The following is a 26,338-nucleotide window of genomic DNA, read 5'->3' on the forward strand; positions in this document are numbered from 1 at the left end:
GGAGGCAGTGCAATTGGCACAGGATAGAGCAGGGTTTAGGGCTGTTGTACATAGGGTTGCTATGAGTCGCAAGTGACTCGACGGCACATAACAACAACAGTAACATAACAATCCAGTGTTTAACAGCACCACCCCGTGACTCCTTCCATGATAAAGCACTTCATAGATGTGAGTTGTTTGCTGTTGTTTACTGTTGAGTTGGAACTGCCCCATAGCTGACCCTCTAGTGGATTTTCAGAGGCAGTTCATTGCAGGAGAGGAGATTGACTATATTTCTCCCATGGAGCAGCTGGTGGATTCAAACCACGTGCCTTCAGTGTTGCAGCACAGCTTCTTACCTCCAGGCCATTGGTGACCTCATTATTTTCATGCTCCTTCATACTTTAAAAATAAATATTTGATTTCTAATCTGGCTGGAATAAAAACTTCCCCCTTAAAGGCCACGAGCTCACTACCTCCCTTGAGTCCAGGGCTGATGTGAACCAGTATTCTCTCCTTTCAGCAGCACCACGACAAGTGGGGGCGAGAATGAGCATGAGGATCTGGACCAGGAGTGGAAGCCGCCCAACGAGGAGTTAATCAAGAAGCTGGTGGACCAGATAGAATTCTACTTTTCGGATGAGAACCTGGAGAAAGATGCCTTCCTGCTGAAGCATGTGCGGAGGAACAAGCTGGGCTACGTGAGCGTCAAGCTCCTCACATCCTTCAAAAAGGTGAGACGACTTCTCCGGACGCTGCTTCTGGCATGCTCCAGGGTTCTTTGGGGTTGTGACTTGCTCACTGCTTTGAAACCAGAGAGCTCACAATTTTTAAATGTTTTTCTTCAGCTTAGAGAAACAAATGAGCAAGAGAAAGACTTGAGAATTGTTATTTATAATATCCCTCTACACTGTTACAAGGGTCTTGAGGTGCTCTGGTGACATAATCCTTAAGGAGCCGCACTGCTGACCCTGCATTGCTGGCGCCCCTCTAGCATTTACAGCCCACCAGCCGCTCCACAGGGGAAGGATGGGCATTCTTCTGGGGTATGATTTTCACCCTTCAGAAACTCACTGGAGGATCAGGTATGAGTCAGTTCTGACCATGGCAGTGAGTTTGATTTTGACCTGAGGTGGTGGTGGGATAAATTTCAGCTAATAGCAGCACTTTAAAAACGATGTTATTTGTCTTTGTAAAGTTTCTAGCAATCTTAGCAGGCAAGTGAGTGACTAAGGGGATGTTCTGCCGGGACAGGGGCACATGGTGGCCTTGAAAAACACCTCTTCAGGCCTAGCATGACAGGAAGTCCAAGATTTCCATTTTTCCAGCTGGGTACATAAGGAGGGAAAGGTGAGCTCGGAAAGCTGAGAGAGGAACCTACTCTGAGACAGCGCTGCTGCAGCTGAGGCCACGCTCTTGTCTCCAAGAGGGAGATAGGGATAGCTGTGGGGTGCCTAGCTATGGGGTGCCGCTGTCTGGGTGGCAAACCGTTAGCCCTGCTGTTTACAGATCCGGCAGCTGGGCTGTGAGCTCCCAGCCTTCCAGAGAGTTGACAGAGCAGTTGCTGTAAGATCAGTTTCTCCCTTGGGGAAAGTGTATTTACTAGAGTGGAAAAGCACCATACGGCCTGTTGCATAACAGGATGGTGATGGGTGGATCTCAGGCAGGCTGCCTGTGTGCTCTGTCAGAGAGCACCGGAGGTGAGCTGTTCTCCCCGGAGCTGGCCCTGCTGCCTTGTCTGCTGGTAGACTCTGCTGTCCCTTCTCGCTCCCTTCCCCACATTTACTCATCAGACAGAGACTGAGCACCTCCTCTGAACGACGGACTGTGTGAGGGATGAGGAGCACAGATCGAATGTGGCGTTCTCCCTGCCCTTGAACGTCTCAGGCGAATAAAGGAGTAAAGTGCATAAGGGAATACATACAGTTCAACTACAGATGGGAGGACAGAAGGAGAATTGAAGCCTTTGAGCTGTGGTGCTGGAGAAGAGTATTGAATATATACTGTGGACTGCTAAGAAAACAAACAGATTCATCCTTGGAGGCAAGGATTCTGGGGCTTCATCTGACATACTTTGGGCATGTTTCAAGGAGGGACAGGTCCTTGGAGAGGGACATCATGCTTGGGAGGGTGGAGGGATGGTGCAAGAGGGGAAGACCCTCTATGAGGTGGATTAATTCAGTGACTGGGGTAATCGGGATGGGTGTGTCAGAGGCAGTGCGATTGGCACAGGATAGAGGTGGGTTTAGGGCTGTTGTACATAGGGTCGCTATGAGTCGCAAATGACGGCACATAACAACAACAACAACAGATATTGTTATGTGTCGCCGAGTTGACTACTGTTTAGAGTGACCCTATGGATCCGGGATCTGAACCCTGCTCTATCTTACACTGTCCTTATCTTCTCTGATAAATTTGAGCCCATTGTTACAGTCACTGGGTAAATCCATCTTGTTGAGGGTCTTCCTCCCTTACAATGACCCTCCATATTTCCCAGCATGATATTTTCCAAGGAGTGGCCTCTCCAAACAACGTGCTGTAAGTATGTGAGATGAGGCTTCACCATCCTTGCCTCCAGGAAACACGAGTGTTGCTCAACTCAGAACTCAGCTCATTACCATCAAGTTGGAACAAACTCATAGCTGACTCCCTCCTCCCACCTCCAGTGGGTTTTTAAAGACTATAAATTACATCAGAGGAGATTGCCTCACTTTCTCCCTTGAAGCAGTTAGTGGATTTGAACCACCTGCCTTTGGATTGGCAGCACACCTTCTTAAGCACTAGGCCACCAGAGGGATGGGAAAAGAACAGCCCAAAGGATCTAGTTGTTCAGAGCAACTAGCCCTACCTGGAGAACTGAAATCTCTTCCCAGAGGTGGGACTTTAAAATCAGATGTTGGAGGGTGAGTAGGAGTTTCAAGTAATGTTCAGAAAACAGTGAGCAAACTATCACAATGAAAGTTCTAGAGAAACTCAAAATGATGAAAAAGCCAGTGGCATCATCTTATCAGCCTTCTGTACTTCTCGTTCTTCCTGGGGCTCCTGAGAGTCGGCCTTCTTCTTTTAAACTGCCACTTATGGATTTATTTTTGAGCTCTCTTCTCTGTGCAGTCCTGAGTAGCACAAATGGTTGAGTGCTTGACTTAAATAGTGCCTGGATACCCTAATAAATGGTGATGGACACAGGCCTGGAACGCCTGTGCTGTAACCAGGATCTCCCAGGGAGCCTTCCCCACTGCTGTCGATTGGGATGCACAGACGGCCAACCAGGTTAGTCATTCGAACCCACCCAGGGGCACCTGGAAGAGAGGCCTGGTGATCGGCTCCCTAAAGGTTACAGCCTTGGAAATAAAAGGGCAAAGGAGTGAAGTTCTTCTCTGCTCACATGGGCTCTGCAAGTTAGCACTGGTTCTTTAGCATCTGGTTTGGCTTTTGGCATTTTTTTTCATCATTCTCTGTCCAAATTACCTACGAAGTAGACATAGTCTTCTCTCCTCCTTCAAATGGGCACAAATACCCTTTTCATTGTAAAGCGTTCCCTGCTAATTACAGTGTTGTTCCCTAGAGGGATGGTAGGTCCTCCCCAGAACCGCCTGCTTGTCTCTTGCTTGGACATGGTCTCTTGTCAGTTTCTGCAGCCCCCTGAGTGAGGCCAACGTTTTCTTCACCGAGTTGCTCCTTCCTCAGCCTATGGGCTTATTAGGTAGCACAGTCTCTCTTCCCTGAATACTTTCTCAAAAGAAAAAAAAAAGACAATTTTGTTTTGTAGAAGATTCCACTTTGTTTCATTCCCTGGGCTTCCAACAGCCTTGTACTGATCTACAATAATCATCTTTACCCCTTCTAGTTCCTTCTTAACTCTGTCCACCTGAAATCCTACCCTCTGCGTAGAGGCCTGGCTCGCCCTGCCGTTAGCCTGTATCACACAGAGCAGGCCACTGAGTGTATGAAGAGATGAGTTATGATTCTAGCAGCCTGAGTCTAAGTATAGGCAATCTTGGCCAGGGGTTACAAGCAGAGTAGCCAGTGCCTTCTGACCAGGAGGAGGCTGTCTGTCCTGCCTTACAGGGCTCTTAGGTCCTCTCTTCCTGCTCAATTTAATGAAACTTTTTCTTCAGTTCCTGTCAAGGATTATAAACCCTTGGAGTTTCTGGTTCCTTTGCAAATCAGCTTAGCCTAAGAGGACTCAGCGGATCATGCAATATCTGGCTTAAGTTACACCCTCCTGCTCCCTCCTCTGTTTGTGTTTGGTTTTGGTGTGTGTGGGGTTTTTTATTGTGACTCATTCTCCCTGGTATTCCCCTCTCAGGAAGTGGGCCTCTAGCAAATTACTATTTTACCATATAAATGTAGCTTTCATATACTGCAACATTGCTACACAGCATTTCCACTGAGGGAGAAAGAGGGAGTAAGTATTGCATCATTCTCGTGAGGCCACAGTTGGATTTAATTTCCAGTTGAAATTCAAGTCCATCTCACTCTCACGAGACAGGCCAGTGAAGGAAACAGGAAAGATCTTTTGAAACCAATTTCATATAAAACAAACATAACTTTGCAGAAATACCACCTCAGGGAAACATTTGAATGTTAAAATCTCTGAGTCACTCACTCATTCAATGCCATTGAGTTGGAATCGACTTATAACTGACCCTCTGTTGAGTTTCTGAAGCTGTAAATTTCATGAGGAGATTTCAGGAGATGGCCCATCTTTATCCTAAGGAGTAGCTGGCAGGTCTGAACTGCTAGAGAGCTTCAATATTTGGGTTAGCAGCATAGCTTCTGCAGCTTAAAGGGTCAAAGCTCCCTCTGTCAACGGAAGTACATCATATTTGAATATTGATAGCTATGATACTTACTGGGCAATCATGACAAGCTTGATGCTGTCCTAGGTCATATATATGTATACACACATACACATAAACCCAACCATACTTATTGCTGTTGGCTCAGTTCTGGTTCATAGTGACCTCATGAGTGTCAGGAGTAGAACTTTGCTGCATAGGGTTTTTGAGGACTGTAATCTTGCAGAACTAGAACAGCAGGGCTTTTACCACAGTGTTCCTGGGTGAGTAAAAACCACCAGCATTTTGGTTAGTTGTTGTTGTTATGTGCTGTCGAATCATTTGCGACTCGTAGCGACCCTATGTACAACAGCTCTGGACCCTGCTCTATCCTGTTCCAACCTTATTTTTCTCTGACACGCCTACATCCATTACCCCAGTCACTAACTTGGTCCATCTCATCCAATGTCTTCCTCTCTTGCACTGTCCCTTCACCTTTCTAAGCATGATGCCCTTCACCATGGACTGGTCCCTCCTTGCAACATGTCCAAAGTATGTCAAATGGAGCTTCAGAATCCTTGCCTCCAAGGAGCTGCCTGGTTTCACACTCTCCAGGACAAATCTGTTTGTTCTCCTACCAGTCCGTGATATACTCAGTACTCTTCTCCAGCACCACAGCTCATAGGCATCAATTCTCCTTCTGTCATCTCTAGTCACTGTCCAGCTTTTTGATGCATAGCAAATAAGTGTGAAGACTATGGCCTGGATCAGGCACACCTTACTCTCCAGACCGACATCATTGCTTTTCAGGACTCTGGAGAGGTCCCTGATAGCAGACTTTCCCAATGTAAATCGTCTTTTGATGTCCTGGCTGCTGGTACCAAGAGTGTTGACTGTGGAGCCAAGCAAACTGAAGCTGTTAACAATCTCAGTCTGTTCATCATCTGTCATGACTAGTTGTTGTTGTTGTTAAGTGCCATCAAGTTGTAGGCGACTCATAGTGACCCTATGAAGGAAAATCCTCAACACTTGTGTGACTTTCATCCTTTCTCCATTTTCATAGGGTTTCCGGAGGCAAACTATTATGGAAGTGGATGCCACTTCTGCTTCCAAGAGAAATTATTGTGCCAATAGATACCTTTCAAAATACATCACATTTAGTTAGAATCAAACTGATTCCACCTCCCGCACCTTATGAATTGCAGCATAGAATTGCCCTGCAGCGGTGTCAGGGCTCCATTGTTTTGGAAGCAGATCACTAGCCTTTTCTTCTCAGGTGTCGCTAAGTGGATTTGAATTGCCAGCCTTTTGGGAAGTAGTCAAGCATTTACCCCTGTTGCCACCCAGGGTCTCATGTATACATACACACTGAATTCATTTAATCCTCATGGCAGCTCTCCGAGGTCAGGGCTATAAACATCTTTATTTCACAAATGAGAAAGTTGAGATACTGATAGGTTTAATAACTCCCCAGGTCTTATACCCAGGCAGGGGTAGGGTTTGGGTTTGTTTACGCTTCCATTTTTCTCCAGAGTCTGGAGGGTTAACCTCTAAACTTGCACAGCATAGAATTTTTCCGTTATCACAGAAAGTTCTGCCAGACAGCACTGTTCTAAACTGTGCTGCTTCATTTGAAGTTGTAGAAAGTATGTCCACTCAGTAGATTTTTGAGGCCCACCTATGTGTGCTGGCTAGGCTCCAGATGCCAATGTTACAGTGAGAAGGGAGGGCCATTATAACTGAGGTGCCACTGGTGACTGTTTTGTTTTCTTCAGGTGAAGCACCTTACGCGGGACTGGAGAACCACAGCTTATGCCTTGAAATATTCAGTGACTCTTGAGCTGAATGAGGATCACCGGAAGGTGAGGAGGACCACTCCGGTCCCGCTCTTCCCCAATGAGAACCTTCCCAGCAAGATGCTCCTGGTCTACGACCTCTACCTGTCCCCTAAGCTGTGGGCCCTGACCAATCCCCAGAAGAATGGAAGGGTTCAGGAGAAGGTGATGGAACATCTACTCAAGCTTTTTGGGGCCTTTGGCATTATCTCCTCGGTAAGGATCCTCAAACCTGGGAGAGAGCTGCCGCCCGATATCCGGAGGATCAGCAGTCGCTACAGCCAAGTGGGGACCCAAGAATGTGCCATTGTGGAGTTTGAGGAGGTGGAGGCGGCCATCAGAGCCCATGAGTACATGATCTCGGAATCTCAGGGCAAAGAGAACATGAAAGCTGTGCTCATTGGTATGAAGCCACCCAAAAAGAAGCCGCCCAAAGACAAGAACCACGAAGAGGAGCCTGCCGTGAGCGTCCACCTCGGCAAGTCCCTCAACAAGCGAGTAGAAGAGCTTCAGTACATGGGAGACGAGTCTTCTGCCAACAGCTCCTCAGACCCTGAGAGCAACCCCACATCCCCGATGGCTGCCCGACGGCATGTGAGCAACAACAAGCTCAGCCCGTCTGGTCACCAGAATCTCTTTCTGAGCCCAAATGCCTCTCCCTGCTCCAGTCCTTGGAGCAGCCCCTTGGCCCAGCGCAAAGGTGTTTCCAGAAAATCGCCCCTGGCCGAGGAAGGTAGACTGAACTCTGGTACCAGTCCCGAAGTCTTTCGTAAGTGCATGGATTATTCCTCCGACAGCAGCACCACTCCCTCCGGCAGCCCCTGGGTCCGCAGGCGCCGGCAAGCTGAGATGGGGACGCAGGAGAGAAGTCCTGGGGCAAGCCCTTTGCTCTCTCGCAAGATGCAGACTGCAGACGGGCTACCTGTGGGGGTGCTGAGGCTGCCCAGAGGCCCTGACAACACCCGAGGATTTCACGGTGGACACGAGAGGAGCAGGGCCTGTGTATAATAATACCTTCAATTTTTAATATCCCCTTCCTGGGGAGCCACCTCTGTTTTCAAGGCTCTGGCATGATATAGAATGTAATTAAGTCCCCTCAGAAAGATTTTTGTATACATGTAGACCTCATAATTTATATATTTGTAATGTATATAAATTGTCCAGTACACTATGGTTATAAGATCATCTTCTAGTTCAGAACACAGATTTGTTCCAGCATGGCCATTGCTTTCATGGTGCCTGATGTATGGCTCTGAAGGGCAGTTGGACAGAGGCTTTCTGGGGATAGCTGGTGGAAGGCCTTTTCTTCAGGGTGAGGTTCTTCCATGGTGTGACTGAGCTGTCCTCTGGGGATGGCTGGTGGAAGGCCTCTTCTTCAGGATGAGGTTCTTCCATGGTGCGACTGAGCTGTCCTCAGAAGGCCATGCCAAGGCTTCCTGAGAGCCTAGAAGAGTTCTCACCGACTTGTTATCCTGATAACATTGTCTCTTCTAGGACCAAGTGTGTGTTTCCTGTCCAGTGAATAAATAATAAAAGACCCAACTGGAGTGCTGACTCTAAGGTCATTCATTGTCTGTGCCTGAAAAAATATAGTATCCTCTGACAAAGCTCTGTGAGGCCCTAGGGAGCTGCTGGTTGTTGTTGGGTGCTGTTGTGTCACTTCTGACTCATGGCTACTCTGTGTACAACACAGTGAAACACTATCCAGTCATTCCCGTCCTCAGAATCCTTGCTGTATATGAGCCCATTGTTGTAGCCACTATGTAAGGCTGTCCTGTTGAAAGTCTTCCTTGTTTTGGCTCTCTCACTACTTTGCCAAGCATGTCCTTCCCCAGGGACTAGTCTCTCCTGATGTACATGAGATAAAGTTCTGCCATCTTTTTATTTTCCTAGGGAGCATGGTGGCTACATCTCTTCCAAGACAGAACATGTATTTGTTCTTCCAAGAGTGAACTAATTTCATTCTTTAGGTTTTTGTTATTGTTGTTAAGTGCCATGGAATCAAGTTTGACTGTAGCAACCCTATGATCAATAGACCTGAACCTTGTCCATCTTGTGCCATCTCCATCATCTCTGACACACTGGAGCCCTTGCTGAGTTCATCTGATTAGGAATCTTCCTTTCTTTCCCTGACCTTCCATCTTTCCAAGCATGATGTCCTTCTCTAAGGAATGACTTTTCCTAGCAACATGCACAAAGTATATGAGATGAAGCTTTATTATCTTTGCCTCCAAGGAACACTCTGGCTGCACCTTTACAAAGACATATCTGTTTATTCTTTTAGCAGTCCGTGGGATATCAGTACTCTTCTCCAACACCAGAGCTCAAAGGCGCCTCTTTTTCTGTCATTATTCATTGTCCAGCTTTTTGATGCTTAGCAAGTGATTGAAAAGACTATGACCTGAGTCAGGTGCACATTATCTTCTAACACCACAGTTCCGAGGCATTCTTTCTTGCCATCAAGTTTTCACATGCATATGAGGTGATTGAAAACACCATCGTAGGCTGACCTTTGTCTTAAAGTGACAATTTTGCTTTTTAACTTTTTAAAGGGGCTTTTTGCAACAAATTCCCCAGTGCTTAAATCAGGGATTTATTTCTTGACTTCTGTTTCCATAGGTGTTGATTATGGATTCAAGAATGGTATCCTGTGGGATTGTAGCCCAGCTTCCTGCTACGAGGCCACCAGACCTCTCTATATAAAATGACATCCTAAACAACATCAGCAAGGGAGCTCAAGTGGCCTAGTGGCAAGAAGCTGTGCTGCAATCCCAAAGGTATGTAGTTTGAGGCCACCAGCTGCTCCATGGGAGAAGGATGGGCATTCTCCTCCTGTGCAAGGAACTGCCTCTGAAAACCTACTGGGATGGAGGGTCACCTATGGGTTGGTTCTGACTCTATGGTACACAACACACACACACACACACACACACACACACACACACACACTCCAACAAACAATATCAGTATTTTCTATTTACCCTGATGTTGCTAACTTGTCTAGTTGTGAGGATGTTTGATTTCTTTATGTTGCGGTGTATCTACACTGGAGACTGTAGTCTTGATCTTCATCCTTGATTTGAGTCTTCCTCGCAAGCAAGGTATCATTTGCATATTGTTGATGAATCTTTCTTCAGTCTGATGCCACCGCATTCTTCTTAATCCCCAGCTTCTTGGATTATCTGCTCAATATTCTGATTGACGAAGTTCAGTGAAAGACTACAAGCTTGTCATACACGTCTCCTGATTTTAAGCCACATAATCCCCTTGTTGTGTTTGAACAACAGAACATGCCTCTTGGTCTTTGTACAAATAAATTCTACATGGGCACACTTCTTCGTACTATTATCCCATGATTTGTTATCCACAAAGTCGAGTGCCTTTATACAGTCAGTAAACATATAGGAAAACATCTCTCTTGCATTCTTTGCTTTCAGCCAAGATCTGCCTAATGTCAGCAATGATTTCTGTCATCCCACATCCTCTTTTGAATCCAGATTGCATTTCTAGCAGTTCTCTGTTAGTATATAGTTACAAAAATTTTTAATTATCTTTGGCAGAATTGTATCTGAATGTTCTATTAACTATAATTGTTCGGTAAGTTCTGCATTCTGTTGTATCAGCTTTCTTTGTTGGCGGGTTTGTTATCGTCTACATTTCTTAAGCTAGACAGTAAAAGACTTTTATAGTATTGCATCCACTTGCTAAAACATCTCATTTAGCATTCAATCAGTTCCTGCTACCTTGTTTTGTGGTAGTTTGGACTTGCTTCAGTAATGTCAGTTCTTACTCCTGTGCTATGTCCTGAAATGGCTGGACAGTAACTAGTTTCTTTTGATATAATGACTGTGTATTCCTTCTGTCATTATTTATGTTTTCTGGAACATTCAGTTTTGGCCCTTAGAATCCTCTAAATTGCAACCAAAGACTTGACTTTGTTGTTCAGTCTTTTCAGCTTAGGAATTGTGAGGTGTATTTTTCCTTTTTTGTTTTCTAACTATAATTCATTGCATATTTCATTATAACATTTTACTCTTTTCTTGAACTGTTTTTTTTTAACTTTCCATTCAGCTTTTTTATATCATCATCCCCCCCACACACACACACACTTATTTTAACTACTAGACATTCAAGAACAAGTTTTAAAGTCTCTTCTGACCTCGTTTTTGATCTGTTTTCAGGTTTTTTCCAAATGCTCCTTTGCTTTTGTTAATGTGTGAAGTACTGAATGTCGTTCACAACTCCTGTGGTGCATCAAATGCTCAGTGCATCAGATCTATTCTTGAGATGGTTTCTAAATTCAAGTATGATATGCCCAAGATTTTTTTTACTTTCATGGTTTGGTTTGGTTTTTTTATTCAGCTTCACTTTGAACTTGCGTATGAGCAATTGATGGTATGTTCTCCCTTGTTCTGACTGGTCATACTAGGTTTCTCTATCCTTTATTACCACAACTGTAGTCTTATCAGAACTTAGCAGAGACTCTATAACACCCAAAGAGAACAACCAGTTGATTCTGATGCAGACGTAAGTTTGAGAACCATTGCTATAGGGGGAAAAATCTTCAGTAAAATCTTGCTTGCATGTGAAATCAGTGACATTGTTCTGTAGTTTCCACATTCTGTTGGGTCACCTTTCTTTGGGATAGGAACAAATATAGATCTCTTCCAGTCAGTTGGCCAAGTGGTAGTTCTCCAGATTTCTTGGCACAACTTGGTGAGCAACAACAACAACAACAACAGAACTTTAGACAGTTTGAATCTCACATTTTCCATTTTTCTAACCTTTCATCAGAAGCAATCTTGCTATATATTCCAACTGTTAGCTTATCCACTTTCTATTTATGTAAACCATGTGTAAGAGTGTTTGTTTATAATTATTGGGCCATTATTAGATGCCAGAGATTATGGTAAGCCTTCACCAACCAAATGAGAAAGTTCCATTTTATGTGCACTGCACAGAAGAAGCAACAGACCTTATATGGTAACCTAACTTCTCCAATATTGAGTGACTAGACTGGAGGATTTAAGCTTTATCTGGTGACCTGACTCAGAAACTTGTACTCTTGACCACTAGACTCTACTAAGCATCTTGGAACTTCAGCATCTTTTTTCCCCTTCTTTTTAAAGTAACAACTGAAAAAGGAGTGAATACTTTTATGTAGCATTCTCCTGCATCCTAACAATTTTCCTAAATATATTACATCATTCCTACACTCAGGACATGTTTATCAATTTTACACATGACGGTGTTGAGGTAGGCTACTCCTGTCTATCTCAAGAAATCATGAAAATGTAAACATTGTATACAGGCAATCCTTATGCCAAAATTATGCACAACCCAGTGTGATAAGCCAGCCCCCATAAAACCTATTAAAAATGTATTAGCCTCTGAAAAACCTCTTTAAAATTTACTGGTTTAAAAATTTGAGGTAGACACAATGGTTTATAATAACAAATGGGTGCTACTTTGCAGTGTCTATCAGAATATAATGATCATATTTAAAATGTTTTAATGTATCTGGAAGTATTTTTTGTTGTTGTTGGGTACTGTCAAGTTGGAACCGATGCACAGCTGACCTTCCAGTGGGTTTTCAGACATGGGAGGAGATTGTCCATCCTTCTCCCTCGGAGCAGCTGATGGCTTCAAACTGCATACCTTTGGGATTGCAGCACAGCTTCTTGCCACTAGGCCACCAGAGCTCCTTTGCACTATAATTCTATAATCACTCATTCATTTTAGCTACAAACTGTACCTAACCATTCAAACTTAGATACAAATATGACTTAAAGATTTAGGAATGGAATTTCTAATCTAGGTTCTAGCTGAATACATTTTCTTTTCATTTTTTATTGGTTTGTAAACATTGTGTCTCATTCATGTATATTGCATTTTATATAATCATTCATACACATTGTGTATTTGTATCATTAATTACTGTTACTCTATGCCTATCTCTTTGAGTCTCATGTATCTTTTCTCTTCCTGCCTCCCCATCTGTCCATTTACTTTTCCTCTCCTAATGCTTTCCCCTCTCCCCTTTCTCACCTGCCCCTTCCTCTTTTGAACATTTATACTTGTCTTGCTCAGTCATTCTATTTTCACAATAGTGGCCTTATGTAGTATTCTTTTGTGACTAAATTATTTCACTCAACACCCAACACTCTCCAGATTCTCCTATTTTGTGTCGTATTGTATGAGCACTTTATTGTTCTTTAGTGTTGCATAGTATTCCGTTATGTGACTATAGCACAGTTCCTTTGTATGTTTGGTTGTTAATGGGCTGTTTCCAATTTCTTAATATTGTGAATAACACTACTATGAACATAGGTGTATATATCTCCCTTCATATCTTAGCTCTGATTTCCTTGGGATATATTCCTAGTAGTACTATATCTGGGTCATATGGAATTTCTATGTTCACTTTTTTAAGGAAACACTAAACTACCTTCCATAATGGTTGTACCATTTTGTAGTCCTACCATCAGTGAATGAGAGTTCCAATCTCTCCCCATCCTCTCCAGTAGTCATTGTTTACTGTCATGTTGAACTTTATAACTGCAACTGGAGTGAGTTGGTAGATCATTTTTTTTATGTGCATCTATTTGATTGCCAGTGATTGTGAACATTTCCTCTTGTGTTTGCTTGAACTGCCTACATTTTATACACCACCATAGGAACTGTTGTTTCTATTTTATTATTATTATTATTATTATTATTTTTAATTTTTTAAAATAATTTTAATGACCATTTACAGAGAATTTGGATTTCCATTCATTTATTGTGTTTCTATTTCTTATTGAGACAGTTCCTGTGCCAGCTTCACAGACATTGCAAGTGTGTGCCCAGCAGTGCAGCTACTGGATCAATTCATTTTGTTGAATGGCTTCCTCTTTTTTCACAGATCTTTGTCTTTACCAAGCATGATGTCCTCATCCAGGGACTAATGCTTCCTAATAACATATCCAAAGTACAAGGGAAAAAAAATCTCTCCATACTTGGTACTAAGGAACATTTCTGCTGTAAGTCTTCCAAGACAAATTTGTTTACTCTTCTGTCAATCCATAGTATGTTCAATAGTCTTCATCAACACCATAGTTCAAATGCATCAGTTCTTTTATCTTCGTTATTCATTGTCCAGCTTTTACATGCATGCTAACAATTAAGAATACCATGGGTAAAATGCACACTGTAGTCCTCAAAGTGAGATCTTTTCTCTCTAACATTCTAAGGAGTTCTTTGGTAAAAATGTATTCAATCCAATATGTTGTTTGAGTTCTTGACTATTGCTTTCTTGGATTGATTGTGGATCAAGTGAAATGAAATCCTTAGCAACTTGAAGTTTTCTCAGTTTATCTTGATGTTGCTTATTAAAAAAAAATAAGAATTGATTACTACCAGGTTAGCAAAAATGGCATGTTCCCTGAGATCCAGCTGAATTCCTGCTAACAGACATGAGTTTTACTTGCCTTTCTTTTTCTTTTCCAGTGAGTAACCATCTCTAGACTTGCCATTCCTACACAAGTGGTAAGGATTTGTGCTGCTAAGTGAAAGTCATGTGGTTTGAATCCCACTCTGTGGGAGAAAGACAGTCTCCTCCCATATGATTTACAGCCTCTGAAAACCCACTGGAGGGTCCACTACCTGAGCCGGTTCCAGCTCGAAGGTATAGAAGACACATAACATATGCAAAGGCCTGTCTGGGCCCCCTGCTGCTGGAACTCCTGGCCCTAAACAGTGTTTGGCCCCCCTCAGGCCTCTCTCTATGCTCAGCTCTCTGACTCTGCTTCTGTTGCCTCTGATCCTGCCCAGGAACATCTGTTCTTGGGCTGTTGGACCATCTGGGCTTCACCAGCTCTTGGTCTTATTATGTTCAGGCCATCTCCCCACTTGATGCTTCAGCATCATAAGGCACAGCTCTATTTTTAGATTCACTCTAAACAAATACAGATCAATGTGGCCTTTCATCTGTGAGATTATGGAAAAACTCTGAATTTGGGATCAACAGAATTGAGTTCTAGTCTGATAAGTAACTGACCTTGAGTAAGCTGTTTCTCTTTTGTGTTCAGTTTCCTCATCCGCCCAGTGGACAGCATGAAGCTATTCCTTAAATAAAAAATGTGAAATGCATCCTGAGAGGATGAGTACTTTGTAACTGTTTTTTATCTTTCCTGAGCTCTGGTGGCCTGGTCTGTAGGAGGATGAACTGCTGACCCAAAGATGATGCCTCTCTGGCCATTTGAATTCAATAGCGGCTTCAAGAGAGAAGGAAGAACAGTTTCCTCCTGTGTTTTCTTACTTCATAGCAATGAATGAGTGGCTCTTTACTTACCCTGTTCTCTGATAATCTCCCAAGACAAACTTTCCTCTTCTCTTAGAATGGTTCCTAACCCCAGCTGTCACTAGAATAACAGAGCTTTTTAAAACTGCCTGTTCAGACTTTCTGTTTAGACTGATGAAACGGTTTGGGGGGTAGGGGAATAGTGGTCACAGCTTCACAGTGTTCATATAATGGCACTGAAATGTAGTTAAAATGACAAATTGTGTCTGTATTTCCCAAACCAAGTCACTTGCCCTTGAGCCAACTCTTACTTCAAAGGTTTCCGAGTAGAGCAATACTGGATCAGGTTTTCAAGGACTGTGACCTTTCAGAAGTAGATTGCCAAGCCTGTCTTCTGAGGTGCCTCTGGGTTGATTTGAACCACCAGCCTTTCCGTAAGTAGCAGGATGTTTAACCATTTGGGCCACCCAGAAACTCCTATGTATTTTAACACAGTTTTTAAAAAAGAAAGTGAGATTGCCTATGACCAGACCAGCTGCTCAGTATTTGGATTTAATTGGTTCTGAGGCAAAGCCTGGGCATGATCATTGTTAAAAATTACCTGAGTGGTTCTGGTCAGAGGGCAGGCACTGATGCATTGCAGTGAAAAGGTGACATGGAATGAATTGACAGAGTTTTAGAGTTATTCATTCCTTCATCCTTTTTCAAGGTGTGGTCCTGTCTCTTCCCGGCCTTCTCTGAGCAGCCTTTAGCCCTTTCCCATGCAATGTTTCAGAGGCCCTGAGCACCTTATTGGTGACTCTGCTCTTTGTATTACTGCCAAACTTTCAGCGGGACCATGGTCTTCCTGTTTGTTAGCATAGAAGTCTTTTCTTGAACAGCTTAACTGGAAAATTCAGCCAAGAGTATTTTTACAGATGTTTCACTGTTTTTAACAAAAACCTGCTCCCTCTCCATATTGGGGCACAAGGCCTGCTGGACATCTCCAGCTGAAGGGCTGGCAGGACATGGCAATATCTTTGCATCTCAAAACAGCATGTTGGCAGCACGCGCCCCTCCACACACACCTGCTCCTTCTCTCCCTGCCCTGTCTCCTCCAGTGACATCACTGTCTTCCATGTCACTCAGACTAGAAGCAAGAGACGGCGAGGCACATATGGAAAATGCTGGTTCTGGCATTAGAACTGCATGAGTTAAAATTTGGTTCTGCCACTTAAATACCCATCTACCTTTTTGCAAATAACTTCACTTTCTGTTCCACCGTTTCTTCTCTCAAATCCATCGTCATCAAGTGGATTCTGATGTATAATGACCATCAGGTTTCAGAGGTAGTAAACCTATATGAGAGGAGACTGCCCAGCTTTCTCTCACCGAGCAGCTGGTGCATTTGAACCACTCACCTTTTGGGTAGCAGTGCAACAGGGTGCACAAAGTGATCCAAGCCATGATCTTTTCAGTGACTTGCTATGCATTGAAAGCTGGACAGTGAATAAGGATGGCGGAAGAAGAATTGATGCCTTTGAGTTGTGGTGCTGGAGAAGAGCACTGACTATTCCACAGGCTGCCAAAGGAAGCACAAGTCAGTCGTGGAGGAAGTGCAATAGGAGTGTTCCTTCGAGGCAAGGCTGGGGAAACTTGGTCTCACATGCTTTGGGCATGTTTTCAGGAGGCCAGTCCTTGGGAAAAGACATCTTGCTGGAAAAGGAGGAGGGTCAGAGAAAGAGAGGAAGACCCTCAAGGAGATGAATTGACACAGTGACTGTCACAGTGGCTGAAGTTTATCCGAGATGGTGAGGATGGTGCCGAATGAGGCAAGGTTCAGATCTGTTGTTCTCAGGGTCACTGTGAGCTGGGGTTGACATGATGGCACACAGCACCACCAAATGAGGAATCTGCTTAGTCGCTTGCCCAGAGGAAACAGTCCGAGAATGCGAGCTGGCCTTGCTTTCTCCTCCCCCTTCACCCACATTCAACCAGTGATTCTAAGCTCTGAAATATTTCTCCCAGGACCTTCCTCCTACACTGCTCACTCAGTCCTACCTTTTCAGCCCCCAGGAGTGTCCTATCTCACACCATTTTCCTTGTTCCTCCCACATAATGTAGCCAAACTCCTTGTCTTAGAATAGAGGTCTGATCGCATAACTTGCTTTCTTTAAAAGAAAAAAAATTTGGACTACCTCTTCCCTATACCTAGAATGGGGGCCGAACTGCATCTCCTGAGGAAGGTTCTCTGAACTCTAGCTCCGTTGGTTCACAAGCTGGAAGGCCAATTTCACATCCCAAAACATGTGCCCACGACCGTGTCTTATTTGCTGTTGCATCATCCCAGGGTGTGGCTGGGTTGAAAAGGGCTCTGGTTTCTGGCATGTAAGGCTGAATGAAACACACCGAGAGTACTCTTTATAAACACATCATTTATTGCTTGTTTTCAAATACTTTTCTCCAAAGTATGGACTAGCTTTGCTCCAGCAACTTTTAGCTGCGTATTCTATTCCTCACGTGCTATAAACATGTCGAAAAATCTAACTAGAAACAAATGGCAAAGCTCTGAGGAGGAAAGGGGAGAAGGAGAAGGAAATGTCTGCTTCTTACACTTAATGTTTTCTAAATCCTCGGTGAAGGCTCATTCTGCTTTTGGGGGCGGGGGTCAGAGGGAGGGAATTACAAAGCTGCAACCATGTATTCCATCCTGAAGCCTGCCTCCAGATGACAGTCACGTTGACCAGGAGAGTCTTGTGATTCAACTAAAGGAGCTGGGTTTACAACAGGCACTGCTCAAGGAGTTAGAACAAGTGGGGCAGTGAGGGCCTTGTCTCCTCGTGTGTGTGTGTGTCACAGAAAAATGAAGCTGTTTTCATTTGGACCATCTCCTAGTCTAACAGTTGTTTGGATTGGATCACCCATAGGATAAGCCGAAGCAAGAGAGATGTGTGCCTTTGACTGTACAAACATTCATTAAATCCTGAAAATGTTGCCGAGTAACGGTCAAAAAAAAGCCATGGACTTTTTCTGTAACAGCAGAGTGCAGGAAGTTCACCTGTGCTTTAAGTTCAGAAACGTTTTCTCCACTCTGGATTCATTGTTGACCCCCCCCCCCCTTCAAAGATCAGTTTGAGATGATGCATTTGCATTTGTCATTATTCAGAGTGGTAACGGAAGATTTTCAATGAGATGGATCGACATGGATAGAGTGGGGGTCAGAGCCCTTGTTCATAGGGGTGCTGTGTTGACTCACAGCATCTAACAACATGTCTTGGAATCAAATCTCTCAAAGTGCTTTGCTCTCTGAGTGCCCTCTAGTGTCTTATCTGGGGCATGGTGTTGCTGTTGATGCTGACTCATGTTGTTGTTGTTGTTAGGTGCTGTTGAGTCAAGTATGGCTCATAAGGATCCTGTGAACAACAGACCTGAACCCTGTTCTATCCTGTGCCATCCTCATCATCTCTGACATGTGTGAGAGACCATTGCTGCAGACACACAGTCACCAGGACAATCCATTGCATTGAAAGTCTTCCCCTCTTTCAATGACCCTCTATCTTTCCAAGCATGATGTGCCTTTCCAAGGAATAGTCTCTCCTAGCATCATACCCCAAGAATGAGACAGAACCTAGACATCTTTGCCTCCAAGGAGCACTCTGGCTGTCCTTTTCCCAAGACATATTTGTTTGTTCTTTTGGTACTCCATGGGATAATCAGTACTCTTCTCCAACACCACAATTCAAAGGCCTTAATTCTTGTCATTCTTATTTATTGTCCAGCATTTAGATGCATAGCAAGTGATTGAAAGATCATGGCCTGAATCAAGTACAACTTAGTTTTCAAACTGACATCATTACTTTTCAGTGTTTTGGACAGGTCCATGATAGTTGACTTGCCCAGTGTAACATGTCTCCTGAGCAAAGGTGTTGATTTTGTATTCAAGTAAGATGAAATCATTGATAACTTAAGTCTTTCCTCCATATGCCTAGTGGCCCGGTGGTGAGAACTTTTATTTTCTTGATGCTGAGACTGTAATCTTGATACTGAACACTGTAGTCCTTGCTCAAAGTGGCCAAAGCTAGTCCATCTCTTCTCACTAATGCCCAGTATGTTGATGTTCATGCGTTTCATTTACTTTTTCACAGTTTCTAGTTTTCCAGCATTCAAGCTACATGTATTCCATATTCAAAATATTTTCCTACTATTATTTTAATGGAAGTTTGTGAAAAAGTTGGATTTTCATTCATTCATTGTTGCATATTTTACTCCCTATCCCCCTACTTCACTTAAAAAAAAAAAACACTAATCACTGTATAGTTTTTTCCCTCCTCTCCCATCCCTCCCCCAACTAACTTTCCTAGTTGTTCTTGTTGTTATTGATTGCCTTCGCGTTGAGCACGTCTCATAGTGACCCTATGAACAAAAGACCCACGTGAAGCCCCTCTACAACTATCGACATTTATCAGACTTTCCTAAGCACCTCTTATTCTTGATGGTTGTCATAGAAATAATGTCTAATAATATTTTCCCTTTAAACAGTTCTTTTTTTTCATCTGTTCCAATGCAGTGTTCATTATTTATCCCCCCTTTTGTTAGTTTCTCCCCAACCCCTAAGTCAGTCCTGTCTTATAACAGTTGTGTTATGTAGTATTCGTCCACTTAACTGAGATATTTCACTCAGCATGATGTCTTCCATGGTCACCTATGTTGTGTAATATTTTATGAGTTTCTTGGTTTTCAGTGCTGCATAGTATTCCATTGTTTGATTATACCATAATTTTTCTATCCATTCATTTGTTGATGAGCACTTGGGTTAATTCCATCTCTGCTATTGTGAATAATGCAGCAATAAACATGGGCATGCATATATCTGTTTGGGTGGCAGCTCTGGTTTCTTTAGGGTATTTTCCTAGTAGTGGGATTGCTGGGTCAAATGGTATTTCTCTTCAAACTTTTTGAGAAAGCACCATACAGCATTCCCTAGTGATTGCAACATTTTATGCTCCCACCAGTAGTGAATAAGGGTTCCAATCTCTCCACAACCTCGCCAGCATTTGTTGTTTGCTGCTCTGTTGAACATTGTTCCAATTTTTAAGCAATGTTTGTCATTATATATCCTCATTTCAACTTACTTCCAATCTGGGCTCTACCACTACTGCCGTAACTATCCATGTTCCTTTACTGTTCATAGAGTTTTCCATCCTGCTTCCTAATCTTAGTCTGGGATCTCTTCTAAAACCTGTTCACCATGGGTAACCCTTGTAGCATTTGACACAACAGTGACATAGCTTTCAAAATCACAGCAACCCATAAGTTAACACAGCAAACTGACAGACAAGTGCTATACTAATTAGAACAATATTCTCCCTAAACATAACAAACTGACAATTTAGGTTGTAACTTTAATAGCAAATCAGTCTTCACACCAGGCCCAAAGGCTACAAAAAATTTCAGGAGGTAAAGTATGAGTAGAAGCCAGTGGTAATGAAGGAGGAAGTGGAAGCTGCATTGAAGGTCCAGGAATAAATGGGATATCAATTGTTTCAATTAACAGACACAGCCCTGCATATGCTCACCAGTCTCCTTCTCAGCTGTCAGGAATCGCTACAAAGTTAAAACAAGCAATGATATCAATTAAAAGACTAAGCTGTGCCTGGTCCAACCCATAGTATTGCTTGCTAAGCATCTGAAAGTTGGACAAGAATAAGGATAAAAGAACTGATGTTTTTATGCACACCCATGTTTATTGCAGCTTTGTTCACAATAGCAAGGAGTTGGAAACAACCTAAGTGCCCATCAACAAACGAATGGCTAGAGAAGCTGTGGTATATTCACACAATGGAATACTATGCTGCATTAAAAAATAAGGAACTCATGCAATATTATTCAAAATGGTTGACTCTGGAGAACATTATGCTGAGTGAAATATCCCAGTCACAAAAGGACAAATATTACATGATGCCACTGTTGTAGAATGGGACTGTCCTTGGGGTTGGGGAGAGACTGAGTAAGATGGGTTCAACAATGTATACAGCACTGAAACAGAGGAGGGAGAAAACTGTTTAAAAGAGATATATGACTAGGTATTTCTGTCATCACAGGAGTCTAGAGCGAGGGCTACATGGTGGAGGGGACCTGGGGGAGGGTTTGTAAAACAATGAAAGAATGCTTTCTTTTACTTTTCCATAATTTTTGACTCATGTACTTATAACTTGTTAGTCAAATTTGTGTCTTCTAGGTTGCAACACCCCCATGATACATCTTCAAGGATATGAACATGTACGGCCAAGCACAATCAATAAGAGTGCATCTAAATTCCAAAATCAATCTCCATAATAGTCTATGTGTTTCCTACTGCCAAAGGGGCCCTTTAGAGTAGTGAGAGAAGATCTTCACCCTGAAACCCACAGTGTCCCTTTTCAGCAGGAAGTAGCTAAGAGAATACGCCATCCCCTTTTCCTTATGAATCAGGGTGAAGTCTCTCTCAGGGAGCAGTGATAGGGAATGGCAAAGGACACACCGACAAAGGAGATTAATCAGAACTGACTTTGACAAGCACTGTGGCAATTGGACAATTAAAACAGACATTCGGATGGCGGGGAAGATGAACAAACTGGAGAGGAGGGTGGAGAGAATGGTGCGGCAATGAAGGAGTGAAAGCCCAGAATCCCTGTGAATATTCATTGAAACTAATAAAATTTAATAATAATAAAAAAAAAGAACTGATGTTTTTGAATTGTGATGTTAGAGAAGAGTCCTGACGATCCCATGGACAGACAAAAGAACAAACCACTATGTCTGAGAAGAAGTAAAACTAGGGTTCTACTTAAGGCAAGGATGGTGAAACTTTCTCACATACTGGGCCTGGTGTCCGGAGGGATTAGTCCTTGGAAAAATATATTAGGCTGTGAAAGTTGGAGAGTCAAAGAAAGAGAAGAAGACCCTCAACAAGGTGGATGACACAGTCACTACAACAATGGATTTGAGTATGATAAAGATTGTGAAGATGGCACAAGGTAGGGCAAGGTTAAGATCTGTTGTACATAGGGTGGGTCTGAGTTGCAGTTGACTTGATGATACCTAACAACATGGTGCCTCGGTAAATAGACCCAGGGAGATACTTCCGAAAGCCCAGCTATTGAAAACCCCATGAGGCACAATTCTACTCTGACACAGAAGAGGTCACCATGAGTCATAATTTACTCAATGGCTATTTGGAGTTTTGACAGTTGTTGGATTATATGATTGCTCTCATTTCTCTAAGCTTCAGTTCTGTATCTGTGAAGTGGTGCTAAATACACAGACAGCATCAATCTTCTTAAATGGGCTAAAGGAGATAGTATATAAAAAGCACTGACTGCCATCATATACAGAGGGATTGCTCAAAAATCCACTGGCAATGAAACTCTCAGACTAAAACATCCTAAGGAAGAAAAGGCAGGAACTATTTGTCTAGAGCATTCATCACTGCTTCTTACTGGTAGTTGTTCATGTGTGTGTTACCTGCTAGTTTCCCAGCCATGAGGTAAGTAATCACGGATCTCAACACATCTTAAGTATCTGGCCCAAGGCAGGGACTCAACCAATATTTGTTGAATGAATAGTGAAAAAAAATTTTTTTTCTCTAGCTTCATAATCACAGTTTTAAAATAAATTTGTTGTTATTGTGATTGTTTGTTGTTGTGTGCCATCAAGCTAGAACTGACTCATAGCTGACCCTCCATTGGGTTTCCAGAGGCAGTTAATCACATGGGAGGAAATTGCCCATCCTTCTCCTTCACAGTAGCTGGTGGAATCGAACTGTGTGCCTTTGAGATTACAGAGTAGCATCTTATCACTAGGCCACCAAAGCTAGGGGCCATCATCTACTCAGTTCTGACTCATAGTGACGTTACACACAACCGAATGGAACACTGCCTGCTTCTACACCAACCTCATCACCATTGCTGTGCCTGAGCTCATTCTTATAAGCTTCCATGGTAATCCATCTCTTCACTGACACTCCACTTAAATTTAGTGTCTACAAAAGATCTAGGTAGACTCATATAGATCATGTAAGCTCCCTCATGCAGCACTGTTTGATAATTTCACCTTGTCCTGGAACTCTGTGGTTGAAGCATGCATCCCATAATGTGGGGTGGAAAAACACATTCTGAAGGTAGAGTCTGAGGTTAGGTTTTGCATTTTGTACAGCTCCAAGGCGCATGAAAAGGAGCAAGAGATCCTGGAACAGATGGCAAGATGCTTAATAAGAGGATGGAAGCCACAAGCCAGTAGGGATCTTTCAGAAATCAGAAGTCAAGACATACCACTGAGCCCTTGTGTACAAAATAAGGGTGGTCTGTATAGCTTCCTAGAACTCCATAATGAAATGTTTCCTTGGTCTTCTTTAAAGAACAGAAATCTATCTTACAGTTCTGGAGGCTAGAAGTCTAATTTGGCCATATTCTTCTAGGAACTTTAAGACTAGTTTCTCAGTTTTTCTAGTTTCTGGTTGTTGTTATTGTTGTTAGCTGCCATTGAGTCAAGTAAAACTTATAGCAACCCTACGAACAACAATCTGAAGGCTGTCCTATAATGTTCCATCCTTATCATCTCTGACATATGTGAGCCCACTGCAGCAGTCACTGTGTCAATCCATCTCATCAAGGGTCTTCCTCTTTTTTGCTGACCCTTCACCTTTCCAAGAATGATGTTCCTTTCCAAGGAACAGTTCCTCTTAACAGCATGCCTAACATATGTGAGATGACGCTTTACCATCCTTACCTTTAAGAAACATATAAGCTACACTTTTCTGAAGACGTATCTGTCTGTTCTATTGGCTTTCCTTGGGATGTTCAGTACTTTTCTCCAACATGACACTTCAGAGGCATCAATTCTTCTGTCATCCTTATTAATTGTCCAGATCTCATGTGCATGGCAGGTGATTGGAAAGACTAAGGCTCAAGCCTGGTCAGGCACATTGTGGTCTTTATACTGACATCATTGCTCTTTGGGACTTTGGAGAGGTCCCTGACACAAACATGCTCAACCCATTGTCTGCTGATCTCCTGACCGCTGACACCAAGCATGTAGATTGTGGACCCAAGTAAGGTGAAATCATTGACAATGTCAATCTTTTCTCCATCTACCATAACGTTGCCTATTGGTCCAGTGGTGAGGTTTTTGCCAACATCCTCATGTTCCTTTGCCTCTAGATGGATCTGCGTGTGCTGTTTTCCCATATTTAACTCTGTGTATGTGTGTTCTTTCCTCTGTCACAAAATATCATTCTCAAAGAATTAAGAACAAGACCCATTTTTCTCAGCTATAATTTACTTAACTGGTGATCACTATTTCCTTCAGAGAAACAAATGAGGTTATTTTCCCAGGTACATGGGCAAGGACTTAAAAATATTTTTCTGATGTATGCAATTCCATCCATAGCATTATCCCATCTTGAAACACATGGACTATACTCTGAAGAGCCAATCAAAATAATGAGAGTTCCAATGAACATGTGGACGTGGGTTTCTAATATTTCTTTCAGGAGACCATAGGGAAGCCTTTAGAAAAAGAAGACACTGGGAACTTTGGTGACCTAGTGACAAGAAGCTGCACTGTAATCCCAGAAGTGTGCAGTTTGAATCCACCAGATCCTCTGCTTGAGAAGGAGGAACAATCTCCTCCTGTACCAGTCAGATCCGATTTGATGGTGCGCGCGCGCGCGCGCACACACACACACACACACACACACACACACACACACACACACGAATAGAAAAGAGAGAAAGAACAGACACTGTTAGAATATGAATAAAAATTCTGTACCTAATGCCACAAATCTACCAAAGTTCAACCAAGAAAAGAAAGTAAACTAGCCAGACTAGGACAGACGTTTTGTTTTTAAGCACAAAAAATATCACACGAGAAACTTGAACTGTTATTACTTTGAGGATAAAAATTGCTTATTCTGAGGCCCTTTTTCAGTCACTGCATTGAGAAGCTGACTTAGACACAGAAATCTGATTAGAAGCTTATCACTGCAGATTTATACTGTGCAATCCCTGTGCTTTGTTTAGTAAAGCCTTAAAACAATACAGGTACCTAAACAGTACAGGCAGTTAAGGCACATGCCTGCTAACTGAAAGGTTAATGGTTTGAGTTCATGCAGAGACACCTCACAAGAAAATTCTGATTGTCTACTCCTAAAAAATCAGCCACTCAGAACCCTCAAGAGCACAGTTTGACCCTGAAAACTTGCTGGCAGCTGGCTTGTGGGTTTTTTTAACAGCTTAAGGAAAAACCCAAATCCATTACTGTCAACGTGATTGCAGCTCATAGTCACCCTATGAGATCAGATAGAATTGCCACTTACAGTTTCCAAGGCTGTAAATCTCTAAAGAAGCACATTACCAAATCGTCCTTCTGCAGAGCCACTGGTGGTTCAAACCACCATCCTTCTGGTAAATAGTTGAGCTATTTAACACTGTGCTTCCTTTCGATTCAAGGAAAGTGGAGTCTATAAAACTTCAAGGTCTTGTGAAGTCAAGAATCTCATGAGGTAACTTAAAAGTGGGATCAAATTGAAGGGTTGAACAGTGTTTGGTGGAGTTCCCCGATTAAAACAAGCTTGGAAGCAGGAGTAGCATCCACTTCTGAAATGGCTTGCCTCTGGAAACTCTATGAACATGGAGAAATGACGAAAGTTATATAAGTGTTCAAGTCTTTTGTTCATAGGGTTGCTATGATTCGTCTATGAGTCGACAGCACTTAACAACAACAACTAGACTTTATAGATTGCCAGCTACCCATGTTCAGATCATGAAAGGAACATGAAGCTTTCCAGAAGGAGACTTAGTCTCTACATGCACCCACCTGTCATTGTTGATCCATAGAAGAAAGAACTGGGACACCAATGGAAAAAAGCTAGGATCCCTTTCGGGAAAAAAAATTGTGCTTCAGATACTATTCCATAGAAAATATATAAAAAAAAAATAAGAATACCCCACAGTAATATCCATTTGAAAAATCATAATAGATATGAGGAGATGATAAAGATGTCAATCTTGACTTTTTTTTAGGAGCAATAGAAATCCTGATCAATGATCAATGAGTTTGTTTTGTGTCACTTTTGAGGGGTTTGTGGTGGTGAGGTTGGGCACTATTGAGTTGGAACCAATCCATAGCTGACCCTCCAGCCGGTTTTCATAGGCAGTTAATCCCATTGGAGGAGATTGCTCATCCTACTCCCATGGAGCAGCTGGTGGATTTGATCCATGTTCCTTTGGGATTGCAATGCAGTTTCTTACCACTAGGCCAGCAGAGCTCCTTAAGAGCTGAACAGGAGATTCCAAAGGGGAGCATGGGATGACAAAGGAAAATATTACAATGAAATGTGCAAGGAGCTGGAGTTGAAAAATCAAAAGGGCCAAACTCGCTCAGCATTTCTTAAACTCAAGAAACTGAAGAACAAATTTAAACCTCGAGTTGCTATATAATCA

At 42.8% G+C, this 26,338-nt stretch overlaps 1 protein-coding gene across 1 annotated transcript in view; it reads left to right on the forward strand.

Moving 5' to 3' along the window:
• LARP6 (La ribonucleoprotein domain family, member 6) overlaps nt 1–7,603 on the forward strand; it is a 39,045-nt gene extending 31,442 nt beyond the window's left edge. The window contains exons 2-3 of the mRNA XM_006888344.1: nt 503–713; nt 6,536–7,603. Coding sequence (XP_006888406.1) covers nt 503–713; nt 6,536–7,603 — 1,279 coding nt within the window. The remainder of the gene's footprint in view (nt 1–502; nt 714–6,535) is intronic.
• Nucleotides 7,604–26,338: the final 18,735 nt, after the last annotated feature.

This window comes from Elephantulus edwardii, unplaced genomic scaffold (genome assembly GCF_000299155.1).
Source record: "Elephantulus edwardii isolate Elephantulus edwardi_28Jun2011 unplaced genomic scaffold, EleEdw1.0 scaffold00066, whole genome shotgun sequence".
NCBI classification, from domain to species: domain Eukaryota; kingdom Metazoa; phylum Chordata; class Mammalia; order Macroscelidea; family Macroscelididae; genus Elephantulus; species Elephantulus edwardii.